The 18,752-nt window shown below is 35.9% G+C and overlaps 1 protein-coding gene and 1 non-coding gene across 2 annotated transcripts; both read left to right on the top strand.

The window, feature by feature from the left end:
• Nucleotides 1–421: 421 nt before the first annotated feature.
• Nucleotides 422–2,856, top strand: LOC137388619 (elongin-C-like). The gene is made up of 3 exons (XM_068075095.1): nucleotides 422–495; nucleotides 779–954; nucleotides 2,531–2,856. The coding sequence occupies exons 1-3, from the start codon at nucleotides 478–480 to the stop codon at nucleotides 2,670–2,672; spliced, it is 336 nt and encodes a 111-aa protein (XP_067931196.1). The 5' UTR covers nucleotides 422–477; the 3' UTR covers nucleotides 2,673–2,856.
• Nucleotides 2,857–18,306: 15,450 nt separating this feature from the next.
• On the top strand, nucleotides 18,307–18,498 carry LOC137388977 (U2 spliceosomal RNA). Its single transcript, XR_010978066.1, has one exon. It is a non-coding gene; the product is annotated as a U2 spliceosomal RNA (small nuclear RNA).
• The last annotated feature ends 254 nt before the right edge of the window (nucleotides 18,499–18,752 follow it).

Genomic DNA, 18,752 nt, shown 5'->3' with positions numbered 1-18,752 from the left:
TTATATACAGGTAACCCTTGTATAAAACAGCTGCAGCAACTCAGGTAAGAGGCTAATATAGTTGATAGTATGTAAAGAAAACAACGTGTAATTCTAGTAGTAATTTAGTAATTTTTAGAACTTGTACAACATAGATTCAATCATTTTACAAGTATCGTGTTAGAAAAAAATCTGTCTATACGTTAGTATTTTTTTGCCTTCAAGCATTTCATATACAGCAGTTGTATCGTAGTAAAAAGTACTTGTACACAATATTTAAATCAAGCTGTTTATGTATTTGTCTCAAATTGTTGGGCCGTGAAACATAGAAAGTCATGTACAGTTATGGTAACCTTGAACTAACAATTATGTTCTATTTTCTGTAACTTAGTAGTCGGTTTGTTAGTAGTACATGAACTATTACTCATCTTCTTATAGAACTGTTCACTGTATCTTTATAAAGCTGCTGTACTTCTAGATACTGAAAGAAAAGACAAGATGTCTGACAATGTTACTGTAAGTATGCAGCTTCAAATTTTTTTTTAGGAGTACCATGGAACAAATCTCCATCAATTTTAGAGGATTTGTTAACTTGATCTGCTATTTTGTTGTTATTTGGCTCATGGAGTGAAGTATCAACATTGCTAAGGCTGTGCATCTGCCACTCTTAAAATGTAACATGTTTTCACCCTGGTATGTATTTTTGACTACACAGTATACCTACAATTCTGCCATGAATGTTGTCACAACTACATGAAGGACATGAAATGTTCTCACCGCGCTGTTGGTTACATTCTAGTATGGAGGATGTGAAGGAGCCAACTCGGCATACATAAACCTTATATCTTCTGATGGGTTCACCTTCATCTTAAAAAGGGAGGTCGTGCAACAGTCTCCAACACTGTGTGAAATGCTGACAGGACCGGGTGCGAGCTCTGACAACACAAGCAGTGATATCTACCTAACAAGCATACCGTAAGACCTGTTCCGATTTAAGAGTGCGTGCGTGTGTTGCTTTATTGCATGTAATTTATAGGTGAAGCATGGAAAATAACAAAAATACAAACAAAGGCAAAGAGACTGTCTGATAGCTTGAGACTAGCAGCCAGACAGCTTGCTAAGAGTGATGTCATCGTTGTGCGTAAACAGCCATAGGTCGCTTTTGCATATGTAACTATAGTGCCATATACCTATTAATTGGGCTGTAGCTTGTAGCATCTAGAATGAATTGTACACAGGGGGTTCAGATGCTAGTGTGCATGGCTGAGAAGCTGAATATCTGGGTTCGATTCCCGTTTGATGCGATATTTTTCCTAACCTCTAAACATGGCTACGGACAGACGAATGGAGTGTCAGACAATATTTGAGTCTCAAACTTTGGCTATTCTAATTACGTCAATAGTATTTGTCAACAGGCCGCCATGACAGCCTTGTTAGTAATTGGTTGTATTAGAAAAGCCATAACAACAAAGTTTGTAATGTATTCATTTTGTTAAAAGCCAAGAATAAAGATTTAATAGTTTCATTCTAAATGTAAATTCTGAATGTAAGTAATATATAAATAATAGTAACAAATATAAATACTGTTCTGAAGGTCTATTTATTTCTCAAGAACTCGTGTGATTTCACTTCAGTTCTATTTAATTTTTAATTGTGATTTTTTAAAATAAATGTCGTTTATATTAATAAATCCCCCTTGTCATTGTGTGTGTACATGCGTGCTGGTGTGTGCTAGTGTGTGCCAGTGTGTGCTGGTGTGTGCTAGTGTGTGCCAGTGATGTGTGTGTAAATGCTATACATTTCCACATTTTTAGCCAATTTCATATTAATTATATATGCATATGCACCGTGCCATCCGGTCACTAAAAATATTTATGTTCACAGCTCTATCTGGTTTCTGAAAACCAGCCTCTGAAACATCCATCTGCAAGCTATCTGTTTGAAAACAAAAGACATCTCGACCATTGCGGGGCCTACTCTCAACTTTTACTAATAATTAGTCAAGTTCTTTACTTTTTAAAATAAAGAAGACTCCTAGCATGCTTATTTATATAAACTTTGGAAATGGTTCAAAACAGTAGACTGTAACTGCAGATGTCCCGCTAGTTTACAGTGTGCAGACCTCCTGGTTCCAAGTCTATTGGAATTTTGAGGATCAATTTTAATGGAGATCTTTTGAGCCTGCAGCTACTATTTGTTAAGTCTGGTTGTGCCAAATTTAATAAGAGCGTGAAGGAATCTCAGTATAAAACTGCACTCTGGGTTTGCATCATATGAAATGGTAAATTTGTCACCTGGACTATCAGTTGTGTCAGCTCTTGAGATGTAGATCTATCTATCATTTCCTGAGTGGTGTCAATTGTTTGCTCACTTCAGTGTTGTACTAGTGTATTTCAAGTGCTGGTTGTATATTAGGTATCAATCGTATGTCTGACATCATTGCTAGAGCAGATGTCTGGTCAGATATAACTACTGTTAGTTTTCTTAGTGCTTAACTAGAAAACTTAAGTACAGGCCTATATTTTAGTGAGATGAGGGACTTATTTTGTAGGTCTCATGTTCTTGTGCACGTGTGCAAGTACCTTCAATATAAGTTTCGGTACACCAACAGTTCCGCACAGATACCTGAATTGGAGTTTCCACCAGAAGTTTGCCTGGAACTTTTGATGGCTGCAGACTTTCTCGCCTGCTAGTTAGAATAGTTACTAGTTAGCGTCTATCTATTTCATAAAGATTTCACTAGTAAATTTTAGGTAAATGATTGCGACTTCTTGTATTTATGCTATATTTAAGCTTTTCTTGACTGTCTGTATAATTTGACTGTAATACAGATAAAGTTAAAGAGTCTTATCACTATGTACTGCTGTTCGTTCATCCGTTCACCTTTTTCAGTCACAAAGCAAAGAGAATACGGATTTACACAATTATTGTGAGGCTTTTTCAGGTGGCTTATGGCACCCTGTTAGTATATCCGTCTCATAAGCTAGTGGTGATTGCTTAGAGTACTACATCTGCAAGTTTTCAAGTCGTATGGTTTAATTTCGCATTTAAAACAACTGTTAATGTAACAGTTGTAGTTTTGACCTCCATAATGCACTTTTTCATTTCTCACAATTTACCATTGATTCAAAAGTCACCTAGTAGTCATGACAATTCTCAAATGAAGCTGATTTCTGAGAGAAGAATTTAAAATGTTTATTAATATAAAATTAGTGCAATCCTGTAAGAACAAGAATACCAAAAATGATGGGCAAATTTTTTATACATGTATATATATTATTATTAGTTGCTGTTTATTCATCTGTCTCTTCTTTCTGCCACATTTCAAAGAGAATAAAGGTTGACACAATTATTCTGAGTTTGCGCAAGCCCAGGGGGTTTCTCTCTTTTTTCATTCTCAATGGCTCGATGAAAAAAGCATGTTTTTGGTCGCCAGACACTTCAGAGCGTTTTCATAAAAAGGTTGTGTTTTTTTAGTTTGGTACAGTGCATAGGGCCAAACCTGTCTCATCGAGTTCTACACAGTGGAAAGGGGTATTCATGAAAAAAGGGGACAATTAATCTATGGTGACAGGGTTGTTTTTATTAATGTATGCCTATAACTCGGTGGAAAGGTTACATTTTATAACATCTCAGACTAGCCTTTGAGGATAAATAGAAGAAAATGAACCCCTTGGGTGCGCAAGGTAGCTGATTAGCTCAATTGGTTAGAATTTCAGTCTTAATAAACGGGATGTCGTGTGTTGAAGTTTCATCAAATATACATAAATTAGCAGAATGCTAGGCATTGCACAGATAATGTAATGTCAAAATGCTAAAGGAATGCCGAAGGTTGGATGAGTAATAAAACAATCCCCCCATGAACTTGAGTAACTTACCTGGTAAGTTTAGCCTATCACTAGTTTTAGCTTTAATTTTTTACGCTATTTCATTGTTTTTATTCTTTAGTTATTTGATTCTTCTACTTGTATATAAAAATATTGTGATGTAAGTCCGTAATTTCAGATGAATCTTTTTTACATTTCTCCCAACTACAATTTTTAAAAAGTACTAGATGAATGCCCGGCATTGGACGAGTAATAAAACAATCAATGAATTTTAGTAACTTACCGAGTAATTTGCCAGTCAGAGTAAGCTTACCTTTATTAAAACAATTACTGTGTTTGCAAGCAGTTTAATAATCATCAAGTTACCCGTAACTGTCAACATGGCCCCAAAAGTTTCAAGCGTGATTATTTTAACTGATAGAATAAATTTTCTAACAGCTTGGTAATCATAGTGTAGTGGATTAGATCGCTGGTCTGACATTCAGTAGGGTCTGAGATCAAATCATCTGTGATGCCAATTTTTAATTCATAAGTTTTAATCGCTTGAACTGAACTCCTTTCATACGCAGGTTTATTAAAGGAGAGAGCATAAGCTGTTATTCAAACTTACAACCTACAAGTATTTTTGAATGTTAAATGATAGCTAATTCTTTCTGTTCATTTTTTAAATGTTAAGTGATATTAAGTTAAGTTAATTCTCTCTCTGTTCATTAGCCTGTGTGAGTGAGAATTAGTCTACATGTATAATCCTCAAAGTATGTCATCTGCTGTAACCATCATTTCATCTTGTATCTGAACTTCGCTCTTTGTAGGATATCATGTTTGGGTTACTCCCTTACATGATTACTGTAATATTGGCTTCTTTAAATAGTGTCAGAATAATAATTTAACATAACATTAATAATATAGTAAATTAATACAACTGAAAATCAGTCAGTTCCGTCTGAATGGCACTTGTCATCTTTTGTAGCTAAAAGTGTCTGGGGGTAAACAAACTAACTGAAACTGCATTGATGAAAATAAGTCATTTGTAGGAAGTGAGGCGCTGTAGTCGACAAATCAGTACAAGTACACGTTGCAGCCTGTCATCAAGATATGCTCCACATGCTTAGCTCAGCACATAGTGTTGTTTATGAACCTGCATCTCCATGCGTAACTAGGAAATTATGCATCACTTTGTGAAAAGAGGTTAGAGAATGTTGAGGCTTGCTAAGCAGTGGTGAGTGACTCTATTTTTACAGGAGCAAGATCTTAAACTACTTTTGCAGCATTTACTTTGAAGTGATACAAATATCTTACTGACTGTACAAGATATAGATGTTTAATCACATTCTATGCCCTAAATTAATGGGTGGTCAAGCCTCATCGTATTCATGTGGTGACTAGAACTCTGTGTTACATAAGCACTGTAGAAAGCAAACAGCAAGAGAAGACAAACAGCAAATCTTTGGAACACAAATCTTTAGAATTAAAGCTATAATAGCTTTAATTTGTGATGGGAGCGACCTGGTCTTGTGTCTGGGTCAGTTCTCGGCTGAGCCAAGCTACTAAACTGAGAAACCAGCTCAGCACTTAATAAATGGGGCGAAGGTTGCGCTGCCAGAACACCTATTAAAATAGAAGCATCGCAAGCAAAAAGCAGAGCACTTTTTGGCCTTCTCTATATATGTGGTCTAATGTGTATTGCTTATATACAAATACATACATATATATTTGACTACCACTTTGTAGTTGATTTGAAAATGGCACTACGCGCCATGGAGGAATCTCCCAGACTGTATTTACACATTACATTACAATAACACAACAATGTTTAATAGGTGTCACTTGTTGCCCTTGAGCCAATAGTTTATTACAATCATCATCTTTCACCCGAATAAAGTCTCACTGATGACTTTGTATGGGATAGATAATGCAGATGAGTTTATACACAACCACATTAATTTTTGCTGATCTACAAGCTAGGTTTTAGATAAGCAAATAATCTATATGTATCTCGAAGTTTGTCTATACGTCCTTCGGTTTGTCTGGCTATAGCTATTATAACCTTGGAATTAAAAGCTCGAATTCTGCTGGATTTGAGCTCCAGATTGCAACCACAAATTTGAAACCGTGCATTGAGCCACCAAGCTACGCTGTTCGTACGATTCTATTGCTCTTATTTAACACCGTATACCGTATGCACACGCTGACTGCGCACTTTTAACTATTAACTAATATTACCTTTTGCATTTGTTATTTTTTTAAACTAATTTTTGCTACCGTTACCTATTTTTAACTTGTAATTTTTAAATGTGCTGTTTCAATTTCAAATGTGCTCTTACACTTCTATTTCCGGTTTTTCGTGAGGTTCGATTGCTAAATGCAATAAAGGCTAATACTCTTAACTTAGATAATTGTATTATCTCGAGTAGGAACTGCCTCTACATTCTTTCTTCATTCAGCCAGACAAATACCAGACAAAAACAGTACAATACCTTATTTTTACATTTGTACCAGTATCGAGAGGTATCAGTATCGTCTTATTCAAAGTTTTGATATATAGTTTCTGCTGGAACAGCAACCTTTTTTATACACACCCACACACACTTCTATGCACGAGTTGGTATTATTAATTTAACTTATTTTTATTTTGTTTTCCCAGTTTGTATTAATTGTATTATTACCAAATCATCTTTTATTTTAATCGTAGCGAAACAGAGTTAATTTAGCTATTACTTGCTGATTATTTCACATTTACATTTAAACCCTATTAAAGTAGTGTTATGTTGTTTCTTAAGTAATTTGACCTACGCAAAACATTTTTCTCATGATGTTAAATCTGAAAGTTACAGTTGTTTGACAAAGTTTGAAAACTTTACAGTTGTTTTATTTTTTCTCTAAATTTATTTAAATTGCACAAAAAACTTTTCTTATGATATGAAGTATTAAATTTAGAGTGGTAACTGTTGTTATTTGTTTAATAAAATAATTTTTTTGTGCAAAGAGTTTTATCACCCGGGCAACGCCAGGCATTCAGTAGTATAATATACATTAAAACAGAACTGAATGGAAGCATAGTACAGTGAATTATCTGTCACATTGCAATCATGGCAGTTTTGTACGAGTGTCTGTGGGTGTGTTGAGCATGTATCCGTACAATGTGAGAGAAGTGAGAAGAAATGGCTTATCAGATCAATAAGTTCAATTACTATTGTTAAGCATTTCAGTGCATCAAGTATAATGTGAATATAAAAGGTTGTTCATAGCATAAGTTTTAACATTAATTTTGTCTTTTCGGGAGAATGAATTGAATTAACTCACTATGTGACTTGTCAGTTGAAGATGAGGTCAAAGTAAATGAATATGAATCATTGTATATGAGCATGTATAAATGTCGAACGGTGTCTCGCTTTTCTTCGCTCTCTTACCTCTCCCTCTTTCCCTCCCTTTCTCCTTTTTTCCTCTCTCACCCTTTTTCTCTCTTTTTTCTCTCCCCCTCTTTTCTTCTTTCTCTCTTCCTTTTTCTATCTCCATCTTTCTCTCTTTCTTTCTCTCACTTTCTCTTTCTCTCTTTTCCTTTCTATTTCTGTTCTACTCTCCTTTTTTTCTCGCGTTCTTTCTCTCGCGCTCTTTTTTTCGTCTTTCTCTCGCTCTCTCTTTTTCTCTCTCTTTTTCTTTCTCCTTTTTTCTTGCCCCTCCTTTCTTTTGACGTTTTGCTCTTTCTTTCTCTCTCGCTCTTCATCTCTCGCCCTCTTTCTCTCTTTCATCTTCTTTCTCCCCCTCTTTCACTTTCTCTCCAATTTTTGCTTTCTTTCTTTCACAGTTTCTATCTCACACACACTCTCTCTCTTTCACTTTTTGTCTCTCTCTCACTCTCACTCTCTCTCTCTCTCTCTCAATATTTCTTGCTCACTCTGTTTCTCTCCCTCTTTTTCTCTCATTCTTTCTCTCTCTCTCATGCTTTCTCTCTCATTTTATCAGAGCCAAAAGCGCTACAAAGAGACAACAGACTTGTATACTATATGCTGTTGTCTAATTTTCTAATTATAAATTGGTTGGTGTTTTTGGGTTTCAATGCCCGTGAAAGTCTTTTCTTATAAGTTATGGCTCTTTAATATTGACAGATGAAGATAGCTTTCTCTTTAGCATTCTTGTTCTTTCAACTACTGCGAACTCGTGTGTACAATAGCCTTTAATCCCCTATTAGTGTTCAACCAATTTTGTAACTGCCGATATGCTTTGCAAACAAGTATGAAAACTGATCCGCATGGCCTGTCAGTATTATACACACAAGTACGCTAGTCATTTTTAGCTGTTGGTAGCGGGTGCTACCTTGTTTTGTGTGAGAAATTAAAACTGAACTTGATGTGCTCCAGTTGGTTACTGCAACAAAACTATCATTTAAAAATTGCACAAATTCAAACTACAGTACGCCCAATTTTTTAAGCATTTTCATCTTCCAAAAACGTAAGCTTTTTTAAAGTTTATCGCCAATCCAAATTTTGACTGAACATACTGCACCTCACCAATCTTCAGAATAACTTTATAGGTGATTACCATAATACAAACATATACAGAGCAAGAGGCTTCTTTCTTTTTTCTGCAATCCCTCTTAGTTACGCTCTTCTGACTGATTAAACTCTAGCCGGATGCCGAGTCAACTTTTTACTGATCAATACTGAAGGCTGGCTCATCTTCTAACCGGGTCACCTATCCGAGTCAGTCAGGCTACTAGCTGGCTGTTTTCGATAGTAAGAACCAGAGACTACTGCATACACGACTTCATCATAAAGTTTTTTCAACTTTGTCCCATCAATGGCATTTCTGACAAAAACGAGGAAAATAGTGATATCGCTTGCCTTTTAAGACCGTATGTTCTGAAGGTTTCAAAACAATATACAATGCTGTTCAGCCATACATCATAAAGAAATAGATACGCCGCACGCATCAGCATAGTTTTAGTTATCATATTTAATTTTCATTGACCGCTCAATTTTTAAGTACCTGGTAATTACTCAGCTGGTTGGATACTTAGCTGTTCTGCTTTTTATACATTTAGTGGGTCGATTGGTTAGGTACCTGGTTGCTCAGTTGGTCAGCAACCTAGTTGATTAGGTGCCTGACAGAACAAGTAACTAAATATTTAGTTGCTCAGGTACCTGGCTACTTCACTAATGATGTACAAAGTTAATCAGTTAGTCACTAAACATAAAAATCTTCTACCTTTTATGAAACTATCGTTTTTATCAGTTTATTTTATGTATGAGACAAGTTCAATGGTGAGCATGCTCTGCGCGCTGTCTCAATTAGTTAGTTTATATCTTACTGAGCAACTGGTGAGCCGCTCAAAAAAAGTTTTATTACAGCTGAAGTATATTACTCACAGCAATTGTCACATGGTGGAAACCATCATTGTCTGCAATGATCGTGCTAAGGTTAAAAAAGTGATTATCTATGAACTTGTCAGGCCATTTCAAAGCATGGTTTAGTTTTCTTACACTATTACACCTGAAGACTAATTCTTCAAGATAACTTGAAAGTAGGTGAAGCTAGCCTTTTGCCATGTGCATTTTCTGCTTCTCAGTTATCTTGGTGACGCATGCACCATGCCACTCAGTTATCTGGATGACATGTGCACCCTGTCTCCCAGTTATTTGGATGACATGTGCATAATGCCTGCAAGGTATTTTGGTGACATGTGCACCATGCCCACCAGTTATTTCGTTGAAATGTGCACCATGCTTACCAGTTCTTTTGATGACACATGAACCGTGCCTGCCAGTTATTTGGGTGAAGCGACATGTGCGCCATGCCTTCCAGTTATTTTGTTGAAATGTGCACCATGCCTGCCAGTTCTTTTGTTGAAATGTGCACCATGCCTACCAATTCTTTTGGTGACACATGAACCGTGCCCGTCAGTTATTTGGGTGAGGTGACATGTGCACCATGCCTGCCAGTCATTTGGGTGACACATGAACCGTGCCCACCAGGTATTTTGTTGACACATGCACTGTGCCTATCAGTTATTTTGTAAACAGTTCTGTGCATATCTCAGAACCATTTTGCAATTTTGGCTTGGAGCAATTTTATTTTCCAAAGATTTACCCATAAAACATTTTCATATAGTAATTTTGTGGAAGCCATTCGTAAATATGCAAAAAATTTGATGATTAATTATATTAATTATGGCATGACAAACATTTAGCATTGGCATTTCTCTACTGCAGCCATAACGAGTGGTCTTGTACGTGCTGTTTGCTTCATTTCACAGACCTTTGATTGGCAATTGTTGACTGGTATCAACCTGTTACCTCTTTGCACAGATACATGTAAGTACAGTATATATGCAAGTACAGTAATTATGTAAGTACACATTACACGTAATACATTATATATGTAAGTATACATTACACGTAATGCAGTAGATATTCAAGTACACATTACATGTAATTACAGTATGTATGTATGTAAGTATACATTACACATAATACATTATATATGTAAGTATATATTACACATAATAGATTGTATATGTAAGTATACATTTCAAGTAATACAGTGTATAGGTCAGTATAAACTATACATAATACATTATATATGCAAGTATATATTACATGTAATACAGGAGATATGTAAGTATACATGACATGTAATACAGGAGATATGTAAGTATATATTACACGTAATACAGGAGATATGTAAGTATATATTACAGGTAATACAGGAGATATGTAAGTATGCCCTTACACAAAATATTAGTTGTTTTGCTTAATTTTAGATACCAAGAAGAATGGCTGACTGGCAAAACCCATACGTAAGATTCTTTTCAAGTATTTTATGTAAAAGCTTTTAAAACTGACTATCGGTAACTAAGATTGCTGGTTTTAGTTACTCAAAAATAACCTTGCGAGTGATTTTATCATATCAACCTTTAAAATGTTTTTTAAGAAGAGTATTATTGATGAAGAGTGATAAATCTTGCTTTCAAATTAGGTAAAAAATAGTGTTAGACTAGTTCTCATTGAGGAACTTTGCTAAGGTGAATTCTTTTAGCAGCTTAAGATTCTTCATTGCTGCTTATTTATGCACAATGTCAAAAAGATTAGTTAATCTTAATAGTATTTAGGAGTTGTCAGTTTGCGTCATAGTGAAAGCATAACTCTATGTAACTAGATTTTGACCCGTAACAAAAGCACAATATCAAGCAATTATGAGAGTGATAGAAGAACAGTTTTATTTGTAGAAGCTGAACATAATTGTTCAGTTTGCAGTAAATATATACTTATACTGGTTGAATGCTTGGCGTTGCATGTTCACACAGAAAATTTACTTTCAATCAACAAACAACATTTACCATTCTAACTTTTAAAGTAAGGTCTTTGTTTAATTCTGTGTACAGTTAATTTTTTGTACTGTGTTTATTTTTATGTAATTCATACTGTACAGACTGCAGTGTCTACTACAGATCTATACTAATTGCAATAATATATCGATGATTAAATCATTTTTTCACATGTTGACAACATATTTTTTTTGTTATGGCTTCACGCATTCCACAAGCTGACATGGTAAGCTTGAAGCCATGAAAGATTGGCAAATTTAATAATTATGTGCAGAATTTTATCTATGTTATAGCTATTTGGACAGCGTAGTGTATTGGATAAATACCTGTCTGTAGAACTGGAGGTTGTGAGTTCAAATTCAGTATGTAGCAGACTTTTTATTGCTAAAACTTTGTCTCCATTACTGGACAGACAGACAGACAAATGCACAAATTTATATATATTATGTAGAATATGGAAACTAGATATAAATTATGTATTATATATAAAATATTATATATTTTATACATTTGCATATGATATTGTATATTATATATGTATATTTACTATTATATGTATAATATATATACATATATAATGCTATTTATTATTCATGTATATATCGCACACATGCATATGTATTGTATATATGTACATATTAAATGTATATTCTAGTACCAAGAAACTCCAAAACCACCAGCTACTCATGTTAGGTTGATAGCTTCAGACGGTCATGAATTTCTTCTAAAAAAAGAGCTTGTAGAGCTTTCTTGTACCCTATCAGCAATGATGACCGGTCCCGGCAGTTGTCCAGATGACGAAATAAATGAGATTCACTTGGCGAGCATTCCGTAAGTTTGAATTGATTAGCTTGCGTATTCTAGATATAAATCCCCTCAGAAATCAACAAACTGATAAATTCACGCACGCGTTTCTATTTGTTGCAGGTCAAGCGTTCTCGCCGTTATATGCAACTATCTGACATACAAAGCTTGTTACAAAGATTGTACCGGTGAGATCCCGAAATTTGAGGTTCCTAAAAATATAGCTATTTCGGTTTTGGCTGCAGCACATTTTCTCGTTATTTAGAAGAACACCAGTCCTAAACAACTGTTTAGATAATCACTTGGATTTCGTGTAACTTCACAGTTTCGCTGATACCTATAACATTTTTTCTAACAAATCGAATAATTTAATATAATAATAATATAATATAATAATTTAATATAAATAAACTGCAAAAGACACCTCTCTTTGTTATTGTCATCAGAAAGATTTTTGATAAGCTAAATAGCCTGTGATTCTGTGAAGGATCAGTGATGGTCATGACTACTCACAGACAACTGGTAGATATAATTTTTAAGTTATGTAATTTTTTGGATTTGTACTATAGACACTCCATTAGACCTTGATCAGTGCAGGAGGCTGGATTAGAATATAAAAATGTCATTGGCAAATGGACAAAAAAGAAAACTCAAAAAGTCAAATTTGAACTATTAATTTGAATTGCATATGTATTGTCTATTTTGCCAAATGTTTTTCCAAACTGGAATCCATTTGTATATAGTACTGATGAAGAAAAGCTTGAACAATTTCAAAAATTATGTTTTAGGGTTGTGCGGCCTTATATGGACTTTTATTTAGCGTATAAATGCTCTTAATGCCGATTAGCTAAAGCCTTGTTTTCATCTCACCGTAAACAGCCGGTGGTGTGTCTGGGGTCATCGGCGGTACACAGGGAGGCTGTATGTTCTCAGAGATCACACAATGAAGGAATTATATGCTTTTAGACGGCGGTATCTTTTGTGCATAGAGTTAAGATAAAACGTACGTTTCTGAATCAAGGTCGTATTAATTCCTTTACCCTTAAAAAAGGATCAAGAAAGGTATGCAGCGTGGTGAACTTGCGTGGTAGTCAGTGTATTGCTAGATTTTTGTGCCAAACCCCTCGTGGAAATCATACATTCAATGCATTCTGGGTGCGCAGGCTGCCTGGGCACTGTTCTCACTAACAGCTACATACTGCAATATACGCCGGGACTGTGGAAAAGTTCAACTCGTTAAGCTTTGCCTACTGCTTCAGCTGGCAGAAACATTGCAACCAACTCTTACCGGTCTGCCGGCTTTCAGCAACCGCTAGCAGCCGCCACTTCTTACGGTGGAGTGAGAACCGGGCCTAGCAATAATATTGCCAGGCCCGGTTCTCTAATAATAATATTATTATTAGATATTTGATGCCTAAAATACCCAGATCGCATTTCCAATCCATCTATTATATTACTACTTTCTGAGAAAATCTACTACCCGTTATACTGAACACCAGCACCTTGCCAATCCACATTATAAAACAGTGATATGTAAAAAGCTTTTTTTTCCATCATGCATAATTTTACTTTTAATGCTTTTTTCTATCATGGTCTAATTTACGTATTGATTGGTGATATAATATATATATATATATATATAGTTCATATATTATCTATTCAACGAAACCAATAGATGAGCCATTACTGTGTCATTTCCCAGATGGCATGGCATCAGTAAGGTGTGACATCAACTCTAACAATGGCATACATAATGTCCAACTGTAATTAATATTGTTAACTGATCATGGTTCATCCTGCCTCTCCGTTTGTGTTGGGCTCATTTGTAGTCTATTTAGCATTGGGACTGATTCCTGACTGTAGCCGGAATGGGGGATGGATACCTCTCACTACAATCACTCGTAATAGTCGAGACGCCGCGCAATATTCTACGCATTTTTGCATCGCTAACGCTGGTGAGTTTATCTTTGCGTTTGCTATAGCATCACTTCCTTTTCTTAGAGAAAGTAAAATGTCATTTCAATTTATGACAACTAGTACCCTGGAAGTTTCGTGGGCTGTGAGAGATCATCATTAGTCACAATCATGTGCACAATTACTCTTGTATGAGAAAGGATGGTGGAGTGGTTTAGATGGTGGCGTGCGTCTCTTTACATTTAGATATCTTGGTTTGATTCCCGTGTGATGTAATTGTTTTTAAGGCTTTTACCATGGCTTCGCACAAATGGATGGACGCGGTTGTTATTATAATAAAGCTAAATATTCTCCATTCCTCATTTAAAGATAAATTTGTACTTGAATGGAACTGGTAATACATGTTTTCTACCTAAATAAAGAAACCCATTGTAATTGGATTTGGTCGTTGCTACATACACATGGGCTCAGTTTGCGCTACATTTTTCTGTACAGGCCTTTGTGCCCGGGCAGCAATTGTAGATTTGAGCGGTAGTGTGCACGGACCCGTGCACACTACCGCTCAAATCAACGATTAGCTGTGCGATTGACCGCAACGATGAGCTGCAAGATGTCATTTTGTGCTGGTCGGACAGCGTAATCGTTGCCAGCGACGAATGCGATGGACTTTCTACATGTTGAAATTTGACATCAATGATCGCAATTGTTAGCATCTTAATTGGCTGTTTGTTGCATTGTTTTTTCGTTAGCTGTTTTTTAACGGCATCAGATCCAATTCCAACAGTTGCGAATATCGATGTCAATATTGTCCAGCACCCATGGTGAAGCTCTACGCCCAAGATGAATTATGTAATTATATAATTATAAAATAACAAAGGATTTTCAATATTAGGACTTTAATATTAGGAGTAAATTCTATTGGTTGTTGGGTAGCGGTTCCTGACACTTAATCGCTTGTAGTGTGTACACCTTATCGGTGATGATGCTGTCAAAACAGCTAATCGTTGCGGTTTATCACACAGCTAAAAGCTGATTTGAGTGATAGTATGCAGGGCCTTCTGATAGTGTGCAGGGTCTTCTGATAGTGTGCACTTCAGAGCTCAACTGTTCGAGCAAAATAAAAAGAGCTAATAGGTAGTAAAAGAATGAGTGCGCAGGTAAAAGTTTTGTATTACATTTTGCGTGTGCGGTGCACTAAAACAAAGATGAATTGAACAGTTTGGGAGAGGCAGCTAAAAATACATAAAAAGCTTAATGTTCTTAGTTCATACTATAGTAGATTTTATACCTTAATACTACATTAATTTTATCTTGTCAGTTGAATCAGCGATGCTCGAATAATACCGGTGATTATGTATTGCAAAAAAAGCTGCAGATACAAAATCTACACTGATGTCAAATTACTAGTTTCTGGGCATTTTTCTGACATCGCATTGACTTTAACATAGTATTATTGTAGTTGCTTTATTTGAAAATATATTAGAACTCGAGAGCTTGTAGGAGTCAGCGACGGATAATAAAACTAAAATTCAAAAGAGACAACCATACTTACACATTTTAGAAATGAAAACTTCAAATCATGCGTCACAAATCTACTAAAAACAACTGAAAGATATATTTAATTGATTCAAGACCAGCCAATTAGTAATGGCTGGATCAAGTGGTAGATGTATCATTGGTCTTAAGCTTCTTTTAGGCACCCAGTAAATTCTGTCATGTTTTAGCCTTTTTTCACTACCACATCATGGTCTGCTCTAGATCTCAATTTTTAGGACTTCCTGCCTAACTTAGTCTAAAATTTGTTTTTGCCATTATTAGCTAAACACAAGCAAAATAATCCTCGAACTTTTACCTGGGATGAGGCAGCAGCAGCATGCAACTCGTACCGGGGATTCTTGCTCTATGCGTTCAACATATCTTACCTGACAGCCATTGTGGACAGCTACAGCAGAGAGCTCAGTGAGACCGGCCCTGGAGTTGCTCAGGTCAGCTTCCTTTTAACGGTTTTAGCTTTTGGCTGAAACTTTATCATAAAGATTTGTGTTTTTTCCTAATTTTTTAACCATATTTTGTTCCGAAGTTTATGAATTGTCAACTTCGGTTCTCTTAGTTAACAAAAACAGAAACTAAGACTACTACTACTAGTGAGAGCTCATCGTGAATCGAGAGCCAAAGTGAATGGTTTGTGTTTGAATCCTCAGGGAGCGATGTTGTTTCCAACCATGCCATCAAACCTGCACGGCTCCGTTAGTAAACATCACTGCTGATACATGCTCTATTTATTGAATCTGCATTCTACTAAAAAAATTTTCATATTCCGGACATATTTCACAATGAACAATCTTTTTTACCAAAAATAATTAAGCCCTTGTAACCCATATCCCTGTTAATTACACTGCTCTCTAGTCACCAGATCAGATAAATTGAAGGGGTATTTCTGACATGTTTGTCAGAGACCATTAGCTGCTCTGGTACATTACAGGCAAGCATTGAGCAACGAATGCTCTTCATCTCTCTGCATGACAGGTATTACGAAGGTGTATTTGGATATGATATGAGATGGCTGGAGGGCAGTGAGCATCCCTTTACAGCTCCTGTTAATCAAACAACCCCTGATTCCGCAGTGCAGCAGCTTATTGAGAGGGGCCAGTTCTTTGACGGTACCACCATGTGGAATCCACAGCCTAATGGTACTATGGTTACACTGTCTTGCAATCACTCCAACATTGTATAGAAACTAGTTTGTTAGATGCTATCAGCAGTTGTTGATAAGTCTGAATGACTGGAGTTGCCTTACCTATTTATTTTAATGCAATGCTAAAGGTGCATTTACATTAGGACGATTTGTTGGAATTGTTTCCTCCGATAGAGTTAGAGGTAAAATGGTTTCTAGCCTGTTTATGATTTGAATTACATTTTTCCAATACTTTACACGAACTCAAACTCCGACTATACAAAATAAGTCACCTTTTTTAACCAATGAAATACAACGCCAATATCCATTCCATTTTGACCGCTTATCAGAATCAATACCAAAGAGAGTCACTCAAAGAGAGCTACATGTCATGTACATGTATGCATAATAATTATAGTAATTAATAATTAATGTTGGTTTTAAATTGTTCTGCTGTAAGCGAATATACTATGCAGCATTTCATCGATCTTGTGTCTGGGACTAGGACAAAGTTGTTTTTATAACTATTCTTCGTTTTACACCAAATCAGTTTTGCTGGCATGGAAGCAACTCTGGTAAGTTGTCCTGATGTAAATGACCCTTAATCGGTTCTAAACTGAATTATCTGAAACGAAACTATTCATGCCTGTCCAACAATATCTAACCAAGCAAATTGTTGTCCTCATGTCCACAATTCAAGTTCAAAATCACTGAATAATGGCTTGCAAATATTTGATAAATCATTGAGTGCTAAAACATCTGAAAAGACCAGCTGTTGTTCAACAAGATAGGTTATGTCATCATCAGCTCTTTTTTCAACTGAATAATTATGTTATAAACATCCGTCTGCCATTATTATGAGTATACAATTATTAATTACTGTAAGACTTCTAATTGAATGCCATGGCGCTCTATTTTCTACCTTTCTCTCATAATGGCGGTCAAATAGAGGCGGCGTTCAATTAGAGGTTTTACAGTAATTAGGTGTAAATTGCGATAAATAAATATATATATATATATATACTTTAACAGTAAATATATATATTCAAATTACTACTTGATGAGAGCAGACCTTGCTCTGCTCAAAACAGATCTGTCGTGATTGCCAACAGCTAAGTACTTCCCATATTACCGGTATACATTATACTATATATACATATACCCACACCTAGCCTTCTAGCCACCTAGCTACCTAGTAAATACTAGAAATTTCTGCTAATACAGTTTTTCATATCCTGTTTCTCTTTCAGCACACCACTTACTAATAGTATAGCAAAAATATTTTCTGTGTAGGCAATTGCTGCAAGAAGCTAGCATTGCTCATCCCATAGCTAATTATTTGTATTTCTAATTGTTCATTGAAATTGCTAAGCGTTCCTCATATTTGTGATCTCATTCCGCTTGCCGTATCTATTGCCAATCCTTTCAAGAGGCCTGATTCACTCAACCATGAAATTCTTTTGCCTCTATCTTTAAGTACAAGTGTTTGCTCACTTTGTTTACTCATGCTCAACCCAGCTGCTGCTCTTATGAATAATTAAGTATACGCGCGCTCTGTCGTGAATTACTACCCTTTGTGTACTCGACCATAGTTATTCACTACAGCTGTACTCTGCACCAAATTGTCTTCTAGAACTTTTCGTATATTGTTTCCTTATAATACATGTTTTACATCCAGCATAGTTCTCACTGTTTCACTGTGTATGTAGATGACTAATAACTCTCGCACTGCTTCTGTAAATGACCTTGAGTAATCACACCAAAGCCAAGCAGAGATTATAGGTATCGCTTCTCGGCCTATTGGCTAAGATCAAAGTGTAGTATCTGTTCTAATCAGTTTAATATCTGATTCGTGGCACATTGTGTCACTACGATATTAATCTGATTTTTGGAACCAGACGAAGCGCAGAAGCTTGCTTCGGCTTTGTCACGGGTTGTCCTGGTATTGCAGTACCTCCAGGTACGGCCCACTCCCTTTCTGGGGAGAATAACCAATAAATAAGATATCTTTAATGGCCCCTTTTGAAGTCTTGCTGGTTTCCAAAAGATTGAAGTTGCCATTTTTTCACATTTTAATATAATGATTAAAAAGGGATGTCTGAGCCAGTAGTTCGTAACCTGGGTTCGATCTTAAACTAGCGAGTTTGATCAAACACTAGGGGTCTAGGGAGCCAGCCTCAGGGGTTCTGTTGAGGTCTCTCAAAGGCAATGGCATAAGTCACGCTGATTT

This window comes from Watersipora subatra, chromosome 2 (assembly GCF_963576615.1).
Source record: "Watersipora subatra chromosome 2, tzWatSuba1.1, whole genome shotgun sequence".
Taxonomy (NCBI): Eukaryota; Metazoa; Bryozoa; class Gymnolaemata; order Cheilostomatida; family Watersiporidae; genus Watersipora; species Watersipora subatra.
Note: the sequence above shows the minus strand (reverse complement) of the source record. Positions and strands in the feature narration are given on the sequence as shown.